This window comes from Lepisosteus oculatus, chromosome 4 (assembly GCF_040954835.1).
Source record: "Lepisosteus oculatus isolate fLepOcu1 chromosome 4, fLepOcu1.hap2, whole genome shotgun sequence".
Taxonomy (NCBI): Eukaryota; Metazoa; Chordata; class Actinopteri; order Semionotiformes; family Lepisosteidae; genus Lepisosteus; species Lepisosteus oculatus.
The window spans coordinates 1,616,886-1,634,217 of NC_090699.1; the positions used below are offsets into that span (position 1 = coordinate 1,616,886).

A 17,332-nucleotide genomic window follows, 5' to 3' on the forward strand; every position below is an offset into this window, starting at 1 on the left:
CATCTGTATCCACTGTCCACCCCTCTCTGTCTCTCTGGTCATCTGTATCCACTGTCCACCTGTCTCTCTCTCTCTCTGGTCATCTGTATCCACTGTCCACCTGTCTCTCTCTCTCTCTGGTCATCTGTATCCACTGTCCACCTGTCTCTCTCTCTCTGTAGTCATCTGTATCCACTGTCCACCTGTCTCTCTCTCTCTCTGGTCATCTGTATCCACTGTCCACCCCTCTCTCTCTCTGGTCATCTGTATCTACTGTCCACCCCTCTCTCTCTGGTCATCTGTATCCACTGTCCACCCCTCTCTCTCTCTCTCTCTCTCTCTGGTCATCTGTATCCACTGTCCACCTCTCTCTCTCTGGTCTGTCCACCCCTCCTGCCCTGTGCAGGAGTATAAAACACAATCCGACATCAGTCAATATAAATCCATATATTTTACATCTGGTGAACAGGAAAATTCCAGACTAACACATTTCAACCCCAGTCACCAGTGTCCAGTGTCCAGTGTCCAGAGCTCTCTGACAGACACACTCCTCCCCCAGTGTCCAGTGTCCAGAGCTCTCCGACAGACACACTCCTCCCCCAGTGTCCAGTGTCCAGAGCTCTCTGACAGACACACTCCTCCCCCAGTGTCCAGAGCTCTCTGACAGACACACTCCTCCCCCAGTGTCCAGTGTCCAGAGATCTCTGACAGACACACTCCTCCCCCAGTGTCCAGTGTCCAGAGCTCTCTGACAGACACACTCCTCCCCCAGTGTCCAGTGTCCAGAGCTCTCTGACAGACACACTCCTCCCCCAGTGTCGTGTCCAGAGCTCTCTGACAGACACACTCCTCCCCCAGTGTCCAGTGTCCAGAGCTCTCTGACAGACACACTCCTCCCCCAGTGTCCAGTGTCCAGAGCTCTCTGACAGACACACTCCTCCCCCAGTGTCCAGTGTCCAGAGCTCTCCGACAGACACACTCCTCCCCCAGTGTCCAGTGTCCAGAGCTCTCTGACAGACACACTCCTCCCCCAGTGTCCAGAGCTCTCTGACAGACACACTCCTCCCCCAGTGTCCAGTGTCCAGTGTCCAGAGCTCTGTGACAGACACACTCCTCCCCCAGTGTCCAGTGTCCAGAGCTCTCCGACAGACACACTCCTCCCCCAGTGTCCAGTGTCCAGAGCTCTCCGACAGACACACTCCTCCCCCAGTGTCCAGTGTCCAGAGCTCTCTGACAGACACACTCCTCCCCCAGTGTCCAGTGTCCAGAGCTGATGAAGCAGTGAGTCTACAGCTCTGAGGAAGAGGAGGGTGATGATGAAGCAGCTGGACTGGGTCTGTGTGCAGTGAGTCTACAGCTCTGAGGAAGAGGAGGAGGATGAAGCAGCTGGACTGGGTCTGTGTGCAGTGAGTCTACAGCTCTGAGGAAGAGGAGGGTGATGATGAAGCAGCTGGACTGGGCCTGTGTGCAGTGTTTACAGCTCTGAGGAAGAGGAGGGTGATGATGAAGCAGTGAGTCTACAGCCCTGAGGAAGAGGAGGAGGGTGATGAAGCAGCTGGACTGGGTCTGTGTGCAGTGAGTCTACAGCTCTGAGGAAGAGGAGGGTGATGATGAAGCAGCTGGACTGGGTCTGTGTGCAGTGAGTCTACAGCTCTGAGGAAGAGGAGGGTGATGATGAAGCAGTGAGTCTACAGCCCTGAGGAAGAGGAGGAGGGTGATGAAGCAGCTGGACTGGGTCTGTGTGCAGTGAGTCTACAGCTCTGAGGAAGAGGAGGGTGATAATGAAGCAGCTGGACTGGGTCTGTGTGCAGTGAGTCTACAGCTCTGAGGAAGAGGAGGGTGATGATGAAGCAGTGAGTCTACAGCCCTGAGGAAGAGGAGGGTGATGATGAAGCAGCTGGACTGGGTCTGTGTGCAGTGAGTCTACAGCTCTGAGGAAGAGGAGGGTGATGATGAAGCAGCTGGACTGGGTCTGTGTGCAGTGAGTCTACAGCTCTGAGGAAGAGGAGGAGGGTGATGAAGAGTCTCTCCAGTGTATAAAACTCGTGATCGCAGCTCCGCCCCTCCCGGCCCCTGATTGGCTCCCCGGAGGTCCAGGCCGGGATGGGATTGGCTCAGGGCTCCGAGGGCGGGTCGCCCTGCCCGTCCAGCAGCCTCTGCACCTGGTCCAGCGTCTGGGCCAGTCGGACCTGCTCCAGGCGCACCTGGGAGAGAGAGACAGGGCCGCTGACGACACCGCCCCGCCCGCGGGCCGGGCGGACGGGTCGGGCCAGGACACACCTGCAGCGCCTGGGACAGCTGGACGAAGTCTCGCTGGACGGCCTGGCTGGTGTCCAGGTCCGACTGCAGCCGGATGAGTTTACTGCGCTGCTCCAGGTTCTGTTCCTGCAGCTTCTCCTGAGAGAGAGAGGGGTTAATACAGGGGAGAGAGGAGAGAGGGGTTAATACAGGACAGAGGGGAGAGGGGTTAATACAGGAGAGAGAGGAGAGAGGGGTTTATACAGGAGAGAAAGAGGAGAGGGGTTTATACAGGACAGAGAGAGGAGAGAGGGGTTAATACAGGAGAGAGAGAGGAGAGGGGTTTATACAGGGGAGAGAGAGGAGAGAGGGGTTTATACAGGAGAGAGAGAGGAGAGAGGGGTTTATACAGGGGAGAGAGAGGAGAGGGGTTAATACAGGAGAGAGAGAGGAGAGGGGTTAATACAGGAGAGAGAGGAGAGGGGTTTATACAGGGGAGAGAGAGGAGAGAGGGGTTTATACAGGGGAGAGAGAGGAGAGAGGGGGGTTAATACAGGAGAGAGAGGAGAGAGGGGTTTATACAGGAGAGAGAGAGGAGAGAGGGGTTTATACAGGAGAGAGAGAGGAGAGAGGGGTTAATACAGGAGAGAGAGAAGAGAGAGGGGTTAATACAGGAGAGAGAGAGGAGAGAGGGGTTAATACAGGAGGGAGAGAGGAGAGAGGGGGGTTAATACAGGACAGAGGGGAGAGGGGTTTATACAGGAGAGAGAGAGAGGGGTTAATACAGGAGAGAGAGGGGGGTTAATACAGGACAGAGGGGAGAGAGGGGTTAATACAGGAGAGAGAGGAGAGAGGGGGGTTAATACAGGAGAGAGAGAGGAGAGAGGGGTTAATACAGGACAGAGGGGAGAGGGGTTAATACAGGAGAGAGAGGAGAGAGGGGTTAATACAGGGGAGAGAGAGGAGAGAGGGGTTAATATAGGACAGAGAGAGGAGAGAGGGGTTAATATAGGACAGAGAGAGGAGAGGGGTTAATACAGGAGAGAGAGGAGAGAGGGGTTAATACAGGAGAGAGGAGAGAGGTTAATACAGGAGAGAGAGGGGTTAATACAGGACAGAGAGGGGAGAGGGGTTAATACAGGAGAGAGGGGTTAATACAGGAGAGAGGGGAGAGGGGTTAATACAGGAGAGAGGAGGGGGTTAATACAGGAGAGAGGGAGGGTTAATACAGGAGAGAGAGGAGAGGGGGGTTAATAGAGAAGAAGAGGTGAGAAAGAGACGGACCTTTTCGCTGATCTGTGCCTTCACATCTTTCTGTAGGTGAGACAGTGCCAGACGCAACGCAGACAACTCAGTGCGACAGGCGTCCAACTCTGACTGCAACTGTGAAATCGACAGTGAATAAACACTCCAGTACATTAACACTGCACTGAGAGAGAGAGGGGTTAATACACACACACTGACTGGACACTCCAGTACATTAACACTGCACTGAGAGAGAGAGGGGTTCATACAGACACACTGACTGGACACTCCAGTACATGAACACTGCACTGAGAGAGAGAGGGGTTAATACACACACACTGACTGGACACTCCAGTACATTAACACTGCACTGAGAGAGAGAGGGGTTAATACACACACACTGACTGGACACTCCAGTACATTAACACTGCACTGAGAGAGAGAGGGGTTAATACAGACACACTGACTGGACACTCCAGTACATTAACACTGCACTGAGAGAGAGAGAGGGGTTCATACAGACACACTGACTGGACACTCCAGTACATTAACACTGCACTGAGAGAGAGAGGGGTCAATACAGACACACTGACTGGACACTCCAGTACATGAACACTGCACTGAGAGAGAGAGGGGTTAATACAGACACACTGACTGGACACTTCAGTACATTAACACTGCACTGAGAGAGAGAGAGGGGTTAATACAGACACACTGACTGGACACTTCAGTACATTAACACTGCACTGAGAGAGAGAGGGGTTAATACAGACACACTGACTGGACACTCCAGTACATTAACACTGCACTGAGAGAGAGAGAGGGGGGTTAATACAGACACACTGACTGGACACTCCAGTACATGAACACTGCACTGAGAGAGAGAGAGGGGTTAATACAGTGAGGCAGACAGTCCCCTCCTCACCTGCTCGTTGTGGGTCTGGATACGATCCGTCTCGGTCTTGAGGCTGGACAGCTGGACTGAGAGAGACAGAGGGGGCTGATCTCAGCTGCTCGTGAGGACAGAGTAAGACTAAACCATAAACCCCAAGACTGAGCGATAAAGACTGGAACTGACCTTCCAGGACCTCTGTGGTCACCATCACAGGCCAGAGACGAGAGAGAGAGAGAGAGAGAGAGAGACAGGTGTTAACCTTACCGACACTCCGAGAGAGAGAGACAGGTAGGGAGAGTCAGGGAGAAAGAGAGAGATAGTGGGAGAGAGACAGACAAGGAGAGAGACGGGATAAGACAGCAAGGTAGAGAGACAGACGGGGGGAGAGAGAGGCAGGTAAAGAGACAGACAGGCAGGGGGAAAGAGACAGGAAGACAGAGAGAGAGACAAGGGGAGAGAGAGATGTTAAAAGAGAGACGGGGAGAGAGAGGGAAAGAGAGAGAGACAGAGGGAAACAGACAGGTAAAGAGAGGGAGACAAGCAGGTAGAGAGAGACGGACGGAGACAGCCATGGTTCGAGAGAGACACACCACTCTCCTCAGTCCTCGTCTCCAGCTGCTCCTTCAGATTCACAATCTCAATCCTCAGTCTCTCCTCGCAGTGCGTCCCCTGCAGGACAAGAGAGACCTCACACTGCTGCACTGCCAGATAACACCAGCCCCACTCCTGTCCTCCTGCTCCAACAGGACCGGACCTGAGCCACCGGACCAGCTGTCCTCCTGCTCCAACAGGACCGGACCTGAGCCACCGGACCGGCTGTCCTCCTGGTGTAACAGGACCGGACCTGAACCACCGGACCGGCTGTCCTCCTGGTGCAACAGGACCGGACCTGAGCCACCGGACCGGCTCTCCTCCTGGTGCAACAGGACCGGACCTGAGCCACCGGACCGGCTGTCCTCCTGGTGCAACAGGACCGGACCTGAGCCACCGGACCGGCTGTCCTCCTGGTCCAACAGGACCGGACCTGAGCCACCGGACCGGCTGTCCTCCTGGTGTAACAGGACCGGACCTGAGCCACCGGACCGGCTGTCCTCCTGGTGTAACAGGACCGGACCTGAACCACCGGACCGGCTGTCCTCCTGGTGTAACAGGACCGGACCTGAGCCACCGGACCGGCTGTCCTCCTGGTCCAACAGGACCGGACCTGAACCACCGGACCGGCTGTCCTCCTGGTGTAACAGGACCGGACCTGAACCACCGGACCGGCTGTCCTCCTGGTGTAACAGGACCGGACCTGAGCCACTGGACCGGCTGTCCTCCTGGTCCAACAGGACCGGACCTGAACCACTGGACCGGCTGTCCTCCTGCTCCAACAGGACCGGACCTGAGCCACCGGACCGGCTGTCCTCCTGGTGTTACAGGACCGGACCTGAGCCACCGGACCGGCTGTCCTCCTGGTCCAACTGAGAGCCCGGGACAGGGACGGTACCTGCAAGGGAGCAGGAGGCGGGGGGGAGCCCAGCTCACTCTCTGCTGTCGTCAGCCGGTTCTCCTGAGACAGCCTGGCCAGCTCCATGCACACCTTCTGATGAGAGCAGGACAGCTCCGCCTGGGACAGGGGGACAGGGGGACAGGGGGACAGGGGGACAGGGGGACAGGGGTTAACTCTCACAGGAAGAGTCAGGTCCTGAGCCCCTCCAGCCTGCCTGCTGTCCTGAGAAGCACCTCCCCCACAGCCACCTGTCCTGCAGAGGACTGAGTCAGGGACACTTGTGAGACGCTCAGGCTACAGGGACACAGTCCCCACTGTGTGACACAGCACATCGCACTACTGGGCCTTGTGAGACGCTCAGGCTACAGGGACACAGTCCCCACTGTGTGACAGCACATCGCACTACTGGGCCTTGTGAGACGCTCAGGCTACAGGGACACAGTCCCCACTGTGTGACACAGCACATCGCACTACTGGGCCTTGTGAGACGCTCAGGCTACAGGGACACAGTCCCCACTGTGTGACACAGCACATCGCACTACTGGGCCTTGTGAGACGCTCAGGCTACAGGGACACAATCCCCACTGTGTGACACAGCACATCGCACTACTGGGCCTTGTGAGACACTCGGGCTACAGGGACACAGTCCCCACTGTGTGACACAGCACATCGCACTACTGGGCCTTGTGAGACACTCGGGCTACAGGGACACAGTCCCCACTGTGTGACACAGCACATCGCACTACTGGGCCTTGTGAGACACTCGGGCTACAGGGACACAGTCCCCACTGTGTGACACAGCACATCGCACTACTGGGCCTTGTGAGACACTCGGGCTACAGGGACACAATCCCCACTGTGTGACACAGCACATCGCACTACTGGGCCTTGTGAGACACTCGGGCTACAGGGACACAATCCCCACTGTGTGACACAGCACATCGCACTACTGGGCCTTGTGAGACACTCAGGCTACAGGGACACAGTCCCCACTGTGTGACACAGCACATCGCACTACTGGGCCTTGTGAGACACTCAGGCTACAGGGACACAATCCCCACTGTGTGACACAGCACATCGCACTACTGGGCCTTGTGAGACACTCAGGCTACAGGGACACAGTCCCCACTGTGTGACACAGCACATCGCACTACTGGGCCTTGTGAGACACTCAGGCTACAGGGACACAGTCCCCACTGTGTGACACAGCACATCGCACTACTGGGCCTTGTGAGACACTCGGGCTACAGGGACACAGTCCCCACTGTGTGACACAGCACATCGCACTACTGGGCCTTGTGAGACACTCGGGCTACAGGGACACAGTCCCCACTGTGTGACACAGCTCATCGCACTACTGGGCCTTGTGAGACACTCGGGCTACAGGGACACAGTCCCCACTGTGTGACACAGCACATCGCATTACTGGGCCTTGTGAGACACTCGGGCTACAGGGACACAGTCCCCACTGTGTGACACAGCACATCGCACTACTGGGCCTTGTGAGACACTCAGGCTACAGGGACACAGTCCCCACTGTGTGACACAGCACATCGCACTACTGGGCCTTGTGAGACACTCAGGCTACAGGGACACAGTCCCCACTGTGTGACACAGCACATCGCACTACTGGGCCTTGTGAGACACTCAGGCTACAGGGACACAGTCCCCACTGTGTGACACAGCACATCGCACTACTGGGCCTTGTGAGACACTCAGGCTACAGGGACACAGTCCCCACTGTGTGACACAGCACATCGCACTACTGGGCCTTGTGAGACACTCAGGCTACAGGGACACAGTCCCCACTGTGTGACACAGCACATCGCACTACTGGGCCTTGTGAGACGCTCAGGCTACAGGGACACAGTCCCCACTGTGTGACACAGCACATCGCACTACTGGGCCTTGTGAGACGCTCAGGCTACAGGGACACAGTCCCCACTGTGTGACAGCACATCGCACTACTGGGCCTTGTGAGACGCTCAGGCTACAGGGACACAGTCCCCACTGTGTGACACAGCACATCGCACTACTGGGCCTTGTGAGACGCTCAGGCTACAGGGACACAGTCCCCACTGTGTGACACAGCACATCGCACTACTGGGCCTTGTGAGACGCTCAGGCTACAGGGACACAATCCCCACTGTGTGACACAGCACATCGCACTACTGGGCCTTGTGAGACACTCGGGCTACAGGGACACAGTCCCCACTGTGTGACACAGCACATCGCACTACTGGGCCTTGTGAGACACTCGGGCTACAGGGACACAGTCCCCACTGTGTGACACAGCACATCGCACTACTGGGCCTTGTGAGACACTCGGGCTACAGGGACACAGTCCCCACTGTGTGACACAGCACATCGCACTACTGGGCCTTGTGAGACACTCGGGCTACAGGGACACAATCCCCACTGTGTGACACAGCACATCGCACTACTGGGCCTTGTGAGACACTCGGGCTACAGGGACACAGTCCCCACTGTGTGACACAGCACATCGCACTACTGGGCCTTGTGAGACACTCAGGCTACAGGGACACAGTCCCCACTGTGTGACACAGCACATCGCACTACTGGGCCTTGTGAGACACTCAGGCTACAGGGACACAATCCCCACTGTGTGACACAGCACATCGCACTACTGGGCCTTGTGAGACACTCAGGCTACAGGGACACAGTCCCCACTGTGTGACACAGCACATCGCACTACTGGGCCTTGTGAGACACTCAGGCTACAGGGACACAATCCCCACTGTGTGACACAGCACATCGCACTACTGGGCCTTGTGAGACACTCAGGCTACAGGGACACAGTCCCCACTGTGTGACACAGCACATCGCACTACTGGGCCTTGTGAGACACTCAGGCTACAGGGACACAGTCCCCACTGTGTGACACAGCACATCGCACTACTGGGCCTTGTGAGACACTCAGGCTACAGGGACACAATCCCCACTGTGTGACACAGCACATCGCACTACTGGGCCTTGTGAGACACTCGGGCTACAGGGACACAGTCCCCACTGTGTGACACAGCACATCGCACTACTGGGCCTTGTGAGACACTCGGGCTACAGGGACACAGTCCCCACTGTGTGACACAGCACATCGCACTACTGGGCCTTGTGAGACACTCGGGCTACAGGGACACAGTCCCCACTGTGTGACACAGCACATCGCACTACTGGGCCTTGTGAGACACTCAGGCTACAGGGACACAGTCCCCACTGTGTGACACAGCTCATCGCATTACTGGGCCTTGTGAGACACTCAGGCTACAGGGACACAGTCCCCACTGTGTGACACAGCACATCGCACTACTGGGCCTTGTGAGACACTCAGGCTACAGGGACACAGTCCCCACTGTGTGACACAGCACATCGCACTACTGGGCCTTGTGAGACACTCAGGCTACAGGGACACAGTCCCCACTGTGTGACACAGCACATCGCACTACTGGGCCTTGTGAGACACTCAGGCTACAGGGACACAGTCCCCACTGTGTGACACAGCACATCGCACTACTGGGCCTTGTGAGACACTCAGGCTACAGGGACACAGTCCCCACTGTGTGTGACACAGCACATTCAGGCCTGAATGGGTTAATGATACACTGGTTTTAACCCTTCCTGGCGCCAGTGCAGAGGCACCTGCTCGTACGAGTGGAGTCGTGATCGGGGAGGCTCGGTTCAGCACACTCACCAGACGGGCCTGGACAGTGCTCTGAGACTGCGAGAGAGACACCTGCAGCTCCTGCAGCAGAGTCTCCGAGGTCTGGACTTGAGACTGAAGGGCTGACACCTGACAGAGAGAGAGAGAGAGACACTCCAGGACATTAACACTGCACTGAGAGAGAGGGGTTAATACAGACACACTGACTGGACACTCCAGTACATTAACACTGCACTGAGAGAGAGAGGGGTTAATACAGACACACTGACTGGACACTCCAGTACATTAACACTGCACTGAGAGAGAGAGGGGTTAATACAGACACACTGACTGGACACTCCAGTACATTAACACTGCACTGAGAGAGAGAGGGGTTAATACAGACACACTGACTGACACTCCAGTACATTAACACTGCACTGAGAGAGAGAGGGGTTAATACAGACACACTGACTGGACACTCCAGTACATTAACACTGCACTGAGAGAGAGAGGGGTTAATACAGACACACTGACTGGACACTCCAGTACATTAACACTGCACTGAGAGAGAGAGGGGTTAATACACACACACTGACTGGACACTCCAGTACATGAACACTGCACTGAGAGAGAGAGGGGTTAATACAGACACACTGACTGGACACTCCAGTACATGAACACTGCACTGAGAGAGAGAGGGGTTAATACAGACACACTGACTGGACACTCCAGTACATTAACACTGCACTGAGAGAGAGAGGGGTTAATACAGACACACTGACTGGACACTCCAGTACATTAACACTGCACTGAGAGAGAGAGGGGTTAATACAGACACACTGACTGGACACTCCAGTACATTAACACTGCACTGAGAGAGAGGGGTTAATACACACACACTGACTGGACACTCCAGTACATTAACACTGCACTGAGAGAGAGAGGGGTTCATACAGACACACTGACTGGACACTCCAGTACATGAACACTGCACTGAGAGAGAGAGGTGTTAATACAGACACACTGACTGGACACTCCAGGACATTAACACTGCACTGAGAGAGAGAGGGGTTCATACAGACACACTGACTGGACACTCCAGTACATTAACACTGCACTGAGAGAGAGAGGGGTTCATACAGACACACTGACTGGACACTCCAGTACATGAACACTGCACTGAGAGAGAGAGGTGTTAATACAGACACACTGACTGGACACTCCAGGACATTAACACTGCACTGAGAGAGAGAGGGGTTCATACAGACACACTGACTGGACACTCCAGTACATTAACACTGCACTGAGAGAGAGGGGTTAATACACACACTGACTGGACACTCCAGTACATTAACACTGCACTGAGAGAGAGAGGGGTTCATACAGACACACTGACTGGACACTCCAGTACGTTAACACTGCACTGAGAGAGAGAGGGGTTCATACAGACACACTGACTGGACACTCCAGTACATCAACACTGCACTGAGAGAGAGAGGGGTTCATACAGACACACTGACTGGACACTCCAGTACATTAACACTGCACTGAGAGAGAGAGGGCTTCATACAGACCTGTTCTGCTGTCTGAGTTGTTGTACTTTCCAGCTCTTTCTCCAGTTCAGCCTTCTCCTCTCGAACCCGTGCTACGGCTGCCTGCAGCTCCACCACCTCAAGACAGAGCAGTGCTGATCAGTTCAGTACAGTACAGTCCAGCCCAGGAGAGACCAGTCCAGTCCAGTCCAGTACAGTACAGCCCAGGAGAGCCCAGTCCAGTACAGTACAGCCCAGGAGAGCCCAGTACAGTACAGCCCAGGGGAGCCCAGTACAGTCCAGTACAGCCCAGGGGAGCCCAGTACAGTCCAGTACAGTACAGCCCAGGAGAGCCCAGTACAGTCCAGTACAGCCCAGGAGAGCCCAGTACAGCCCAGGAGAGCCCAGTCCAGTCCAGTACAGCCCAGGGGAGCCCAGTCCAGTCCAGTCCAGTACAGCCCAGGGGAGCCCAGTACAGTCCAGTACAGCCCAGGGGAGACCAGTACAGTACAGTACAGCCCAGGAGAGCCCAGTCCAGTCCAGTACAGCCCAGGGGAGCCCAGTCCAGTCCAGTACAGTACAGCGCAGGAGAGCCCAGTACAGTCCAGTACAGCCCAGGGGAGCCCAGTCCAGTCCAGTACAGCCCAGGAGAGCCCAGTCCAGTCCAGTACAGTACAGCCCAGGAGAGCCCAGTCCAGTCCAGTACAGCCCAGGAGAGCCCAGTACAGTACAGCCCAGGGGAGCCCAGTCCAGTCCAGTACAGCCCAGGGGAGCCCAGTCCAGTCCAGTACAGCCCAGGAGAGCCCAGTCCAGTCCAGTACAGTACAGCCCAGGAGAGCCCAGTCCAGTCCAGTACAGCCCAGGAGAGCCCAGTACAGTCCAGTACAGCCCAGGGGAGCCCAGTCCAGTCCAGTACAGCCCAGGAGAGCCCAGTCCAGTCCAGTACAGTACAGCCCAGGAGAGCCCAGTCCAGTCCAGTACAGCCCAGGAGAGCCCAGTCCAGTCCAGTACAGTACAGCCCAGGAGAGCCCAGTCCAGTCCAGTACAGCCCAGGAGAGCCCAGTCCAGTCCAGTACAGTACAGCGCAGGAGAGCCCAGTACAGTCCAGTACAGCCCAGGGGAGCCCAGTCCAGTCCAGTACAGCCCAGGAGAGCCCAGTCCAGTCCAGTACAGTACAGCCCAGGAGAGCCCAGTCCAGTCCAGTACAGCCCAGGAGAGCCCAGTCCAGTCCAGTACAGTACAGCGCAGGAGAGCCCAGTACAGTCCAGTACAGCCCAGGGGAGCCCAGTCCAGTCCAGTACAGCCCAGGAGAGCCCAGTCCAGTCCAGTACAGTACAGCCCAGGAGAGCCCAGTCCAGTCCAGTACAGCCCAGGAGAGCCCAGTCCAGTCCAGTCCAGTACAGCCCAGGAGAGCCCAGTCCAGTCCAGTACAGTACAGCCCAGGGGAGCCCAGTCCAGTCCAGTACAGCCCAGGAGAGCCCAGTCCAGTCCAGTACAGTACAGCGCAGGAGAGCCCAGTACAGTCCAGTACAGCCCAGGGGAGCCCAGTCCAGTCCAGTACAGCCCAGGAGAGCCCAGTCCAGTCCAGTCCAGTACAGCCCAGGAGAGCCCAGTCCAGTCCAGTACAGTACAGCGCAGGAGAGCCCAGTACAGTCCAGTACAGCCCAGGGGAGCCCAGTCCAGTCCAGTACAGCCCAGGAGAGCCCAGTCCAGTCCAGTACAGTACAGCCCAGGAGAGCCCAGTCCAGTCCAGTACAGCCCAGGAGAGCCCAGTCCAGTCCAGTCCAGTACAGCCCAGGAGAGCCCAGTCCAGTCCAGTACAGTACAGCCCAGGGGAGCCCAGTCCAGTCCAGTACAGCCCAGGAGAGCCCAGTCCAGTCCAGTACAGTACAGCCCAGGAGAGCCCAGTCCAGTACAGTACAGCCCAGGGGAGCCCAGTACAGTACAGCCCAGGAGAGCCCAGTCCAGTCCAGTACAGCCCAGGAGAGCCCAGTCCAGTCCAGTCCAGTACAGCCCAGGAGAGCCCAGTCCAGTCCAGTACAGTACAGCCCAGGGGAGCCCAGTCCAGTCCAGTACAGCCCAGGAGAGCCCAGTCCAGTCCAGTACAGCCCAGGAGAGCCCAGTCCAGTCCAGTACAGTACAGCCCAGGAGAGCCCAGTCCAGTACAGTACAGCCCAGGGGAGCCCAGTCCAGTCCAGTACAGCCCAGGAGAGCCCAGTCCAGTCCAGTACAGTACAGCCCAGGAGAGCCCAGTCCAGTACAGTACAGCCCAGGAGAGCCCAGTACAGTACAGCCCAGAAGAGCCCATGGCAGCCCAGTCCAGCCCAGGGGAGCCCAGTACCTGCGCGGTGGTGCTCTCCCAGTCGGCGTGCGGGACGAGCCTGTGGCCGGGGGGGGGCAGGTAGATGGCCTCGGGGACGAGGGTGCCGGTGGAGACCAGCGAGGCGGTGTCGTCCTGCGGGGGGGGGCGGCGGGGCAGCGAGGGGGTGTCCAGCGAGAAGGAGGACAGCGAGGACATGTCGCAGTGCTGGGAGAAGTATCCCTCAGGATCCGGCTCCGGGTCGGGCTCCGGGTCCGGCTCCCCGCGCTGGGACTGGGGCTCCACACTGCTGGACACCAACTTGTCCCTCACAGAGGACCTGAGAGCAGGAGACACCTGAGAGAGAGACAGGTTAATACACTGACTGGACACTCCAGTACATTAACACTGCACTGAGAGAGAGAGGGGTTAATACAGACACACTGACTGACACTCCAGTACATTAACACTGCACTGAGAGAGAGAGGGGTTAATACAGACACACTGACTGGACACTCCAGTACATTAACACTGCACTGAGAGAGAGAGGGGTTAATACACACACACTGACTGGACACTCCAGTACATTAACACTGCACTGAGAGAGAGAGGGGTTAATACACACACACTGACTGGACACTCCAGTACATTAACACTGCACTGAGAGAGAGGGGTTCATACAGACACACTGACTGGACACTCCAGTACATTAACACTGCACTGAGAGAGAGAGAGGGGTTAATACAGACACACTGACTGGACACTCCAGTACATTAACACTGCACTGAGAGAGAGAGGGGTTAATACACACACACTGACTGGACACTCCAGTACATTAACACTGCACTGAGAGAGAGAGGGGTTAATACACACACACTGACTGGACACTCCAGTACATTAACACTGCACTGAGAGAGAGAGGGGTTAATACAGACACACTGACTGGACACTCCAGTACAGTAACACTGCACTGAGAGAGAGGGGTTAATACAGACACACTGACTGGACACTCCAGTACATTAACACTGCACTGAGAGAGAGAGAGGGGTTAATACACACACACTGACTGGACACTCCAGTACATTAACACTGCACTGAGAGAGAGAGAGGGGTTAATACAGACACACTGACTGGACACTCCAGTACATGAACACTGCACTGAGAGAGAGAGAGGGGTTAATACACACACACTGACTGGACACTCCAATACATTAACACTGCACTGAGAGAGAGAGGGGTTAATACAGACACACTGACTGGACACTCCAGTACATTAACACTGCACTGAGAGAGAGAGGGGTTAATACACACACACTGACTGGACACTCCAGTACATTAACACTGCACTGAGAGAGAGAGGGGTTAATACAGACACACTGACTGGACACTCCAGTACATTAACACTGCACTGAGAGAGAGATACAGATAATAATAATATTAATAATAACAACAATAACAATAATAACTGACTGACCTTGTCACTGCTCTGGGACTTCCAGTGAGCACACTCAGACTGAAGCATGGCGATCCGAGACTCGTACTGACACACCGTCTCTGAAAGAGCAGGCAGGCTCTGACAACAGCAGTCAGCTGGGTGTCTGACACTACAGTACAGCTTGTTCCCCACTCCCACCCCTCTCCGTGTACAGCAGTGTCTCCTGTCCTGACTGGACTGTCTCACCCAGCTGTGTCTGGAGAGCAGTCAGGGCATCAGCTTGTTCCCCACTCCCACCCCTCTGTGTACAGTAGTGTCTCCTGTCCTGACTGGAGTTTCTCACCCAGCTGTGTCTGGAGAGCAGTCAGGGCATCAGCTTGTTCCCCACCCCCACCCCTCTCTGTGTACAGTAGTGTCTCGGGCCGCGCGGCCAGGCTCACCCTTCATGGCAGCCTGCAGGGACGACAGCTCCTCCTGGCAGCAGCGCTGGACTTCGGCTACGGCCTCCTGCTTCGTCAGCTCGCAGATCGTCGCCACGCCCTGCATGTGCTCCAGCTGCGATCGGGCATCGGCTAGCTGGGCCTGGAGACTGGCTACCTGCTCTGTGTCAGAGAAAGGGGAGTTAAACACAACATAACACATCTCCTGTGAGCCCGTCTCTCAATAATAATACAGTGTGTGATCTCCTGTCCCAGCCTGAGGAACAGACAGTGAGCCCGTCTCTCAATAATAATAATAATACAGTGTGTGATCTCCTGTCCCAGCCTGAGGAACAGACAGTGAGCCTGTCTCTCAATAATAATAATAATACAGTGTGTGATCTCCTGTCCCAGCCTGAGGAACAGACAGTGAGCCTGTCTCTCAATAATAACAATACAGTGTGTGATCTCCTGTCCCAGCCTGAGGAACAGACAGTGAGCCTGTCTCTCAATAATAATAATACAGTGTGTGATCTCCTGTCCCAGCCTGAGGAACAGACAGTGAGCCTGTCTCTCAATAATAATACAGTGTGTGATCTCCTGTCCCAGCCTGAGGAACAGACAGTGAGCCCGTCTCTCAATAATAATAATACAGTGTGTGATCTCCTGTCCCAGCCTGAGGAACAGACAGTGAGCCTGTCTCTCAATAATAATAATACAGTGTGTGATCTCCTGTCCCAGCCTGAGGAACAGACAGTGAGCCTGTCTCTCAATAATAATAATACAGTGTGTGATCTCCTGTCCCAGCCTGAGAAACAGACAGTGAGCCCGTCTCTCAATAATAATAATACAGTGTGTGATCTCCTGTCCCAGCCTGAGGAACAGACAGTGAGCCTGTCTCTCAATAATAATAATACAGTGTGTGATCTCCTGTCCCAGCCTGAGGAACAGACAGTGAGCCCGTCTCTCAATAATAATAATAATACAGTGTGTGATCTCCTGTCCCAGCCTGAGGAACAGACAGTGAGCCTGTCTCTCAATAATAATAATACAGTGTGTGATCTCCTGTCCCAGCCTGAGGAACAGACAGTGAGCCCGTCTCTCAATAATAATAATACAGTGTGTGATCTCCTGTCCCAGCCTGAGGAACAGACAGTGAGCCTGTCTCTCAATAATAATAATAAAATAATAATAATAATACTACAGTGTGATCTCCTGTCTCTCAGTAATGCTCCATATGTTTGTGATTAGATGTCTCTTGAATGTGATAGAGAGGAAGATACAGTTACACGCGTGTAACATCACAGCGTCCACACACACGCGTGGAGCAGTCTGGACAAACGCAGGACAGCCGTGGGCCCGCCTGCACACAGCGAGCCCCAAGATCAGTGGGCTGGGTGAACCTCGGTTCGGTTCGGGCCCGGGCGGCTCGGAGACGCCCCCCTGCTCCCTGCTCCCAGCACTCTTCCTGTACAGACCTGCCCCGGTTAGCAGTCTCTTCACAGCCAGATGGTGGTTTTGATTTTAATTAAGCGCGTTTATTTAATAAAGCACGGCGATCACGTCCCACTGAAAACTTTCCATTATTCTTCCGTTTGTTAATAAAAACACGCGAGAGCGGAGTTAGGAAACACGACTTGGGTCCTTTTTAAAAAACGAGTCGGCAAAACTTCTTTTAAAGTTTCTCTCCGAGCGACGTGTGCTGTTCCCGCCCCCGCGACAGCGCGCCTCCGCCGCCGGCCGGCGGGGCCCCCGGGGCGGACGCGGCCGTCAGGCGACGCCGAGGCTCCCCGGGGGCCGGCAGGCCTCGCTGCGCGACCGGGACCGGGACCGCCACTCACCGGCTGCCGCTGCTGGAGGGGTGTCGCTGGGCTGCGTCTCCTCCATCCCCTCACCATGCCTCCGCACCCTTCCCCGAAATCAAGAAGCACTCTCGTGTGGAGAGCTTTCTCCCCCACGAACACGTTATTGCACAGACGGGGAGGTTCCCGGCGCCCTGCAGGAAGAGACAGCGATGGCGGGCAGGGGCAGCTCTCTCCTACAGCGACAACCTCAAGGCGTCAGGAAATGTCAACCCAGCCGAGCCTACGGAAATTACTTAAGACATCCTTCCTCTCAGCCCGCAACCGGGGCAGGC

At 55.7% G+C, this 17,332-nt stretch overlaps 1 protein-coding gene across 3 annotated transcripts; it reads right to left on the minus strand.

Annotated features, from left to right (window-relative positions):
* Window positions 1-411: 411 nt before the first annotated feature.
* rabep2 (rabaptin, RAB GTPase binding effector protein 2) lies at window positions 412-17,303 on the minus strand. 3 transcript variants are annotated; one of them, XM_069188334.1, is made up of 13 exons: window positions 17,037-17,298; window positions 15,217-15,378; window positions 14,816-14,895; window positions 13,384-13,698; window positions 11,085-11,180; window positions 9,559-9,657; window positions 5,847-5,966; window positions 4,948-5,026; window positions 4,541-4,552; window positions 4,388-4,443; window positions 3,502-3,600; window positions 2,260-2,376; window positions 412-2,183 (listed from the first exon to the last, which is right to left on the minus strand). In XM_069188334.1, the coding sequence occupies exons 1-13, from the start codon at window positions 17,080-17,082 to the stop codon at window positions 2,094-2,096; spliced, it is 1,371 nt and encodes a 456-aa protein (XP_069044435.1). In that variant the 5' UTR covers window positions 17,083-17,298; the 3' UTR covers window positions 412-2,093. The 3 variants fall into 3 exon arrangements, with proteins under 3 accessions (XP_069044435.1, XP_069044437.1, XP_069044436.1); XM_069188336.1 differs by lacking the exon at window positions 5,847-5,966 and having other exon boundaries at window positions 17,037-17,303; XM_069188335.1 differs by lacking the exon at window positions 4,541-4,552.
* Window positions 17,304-17,332: the final 29 nt, after the last annotated feature.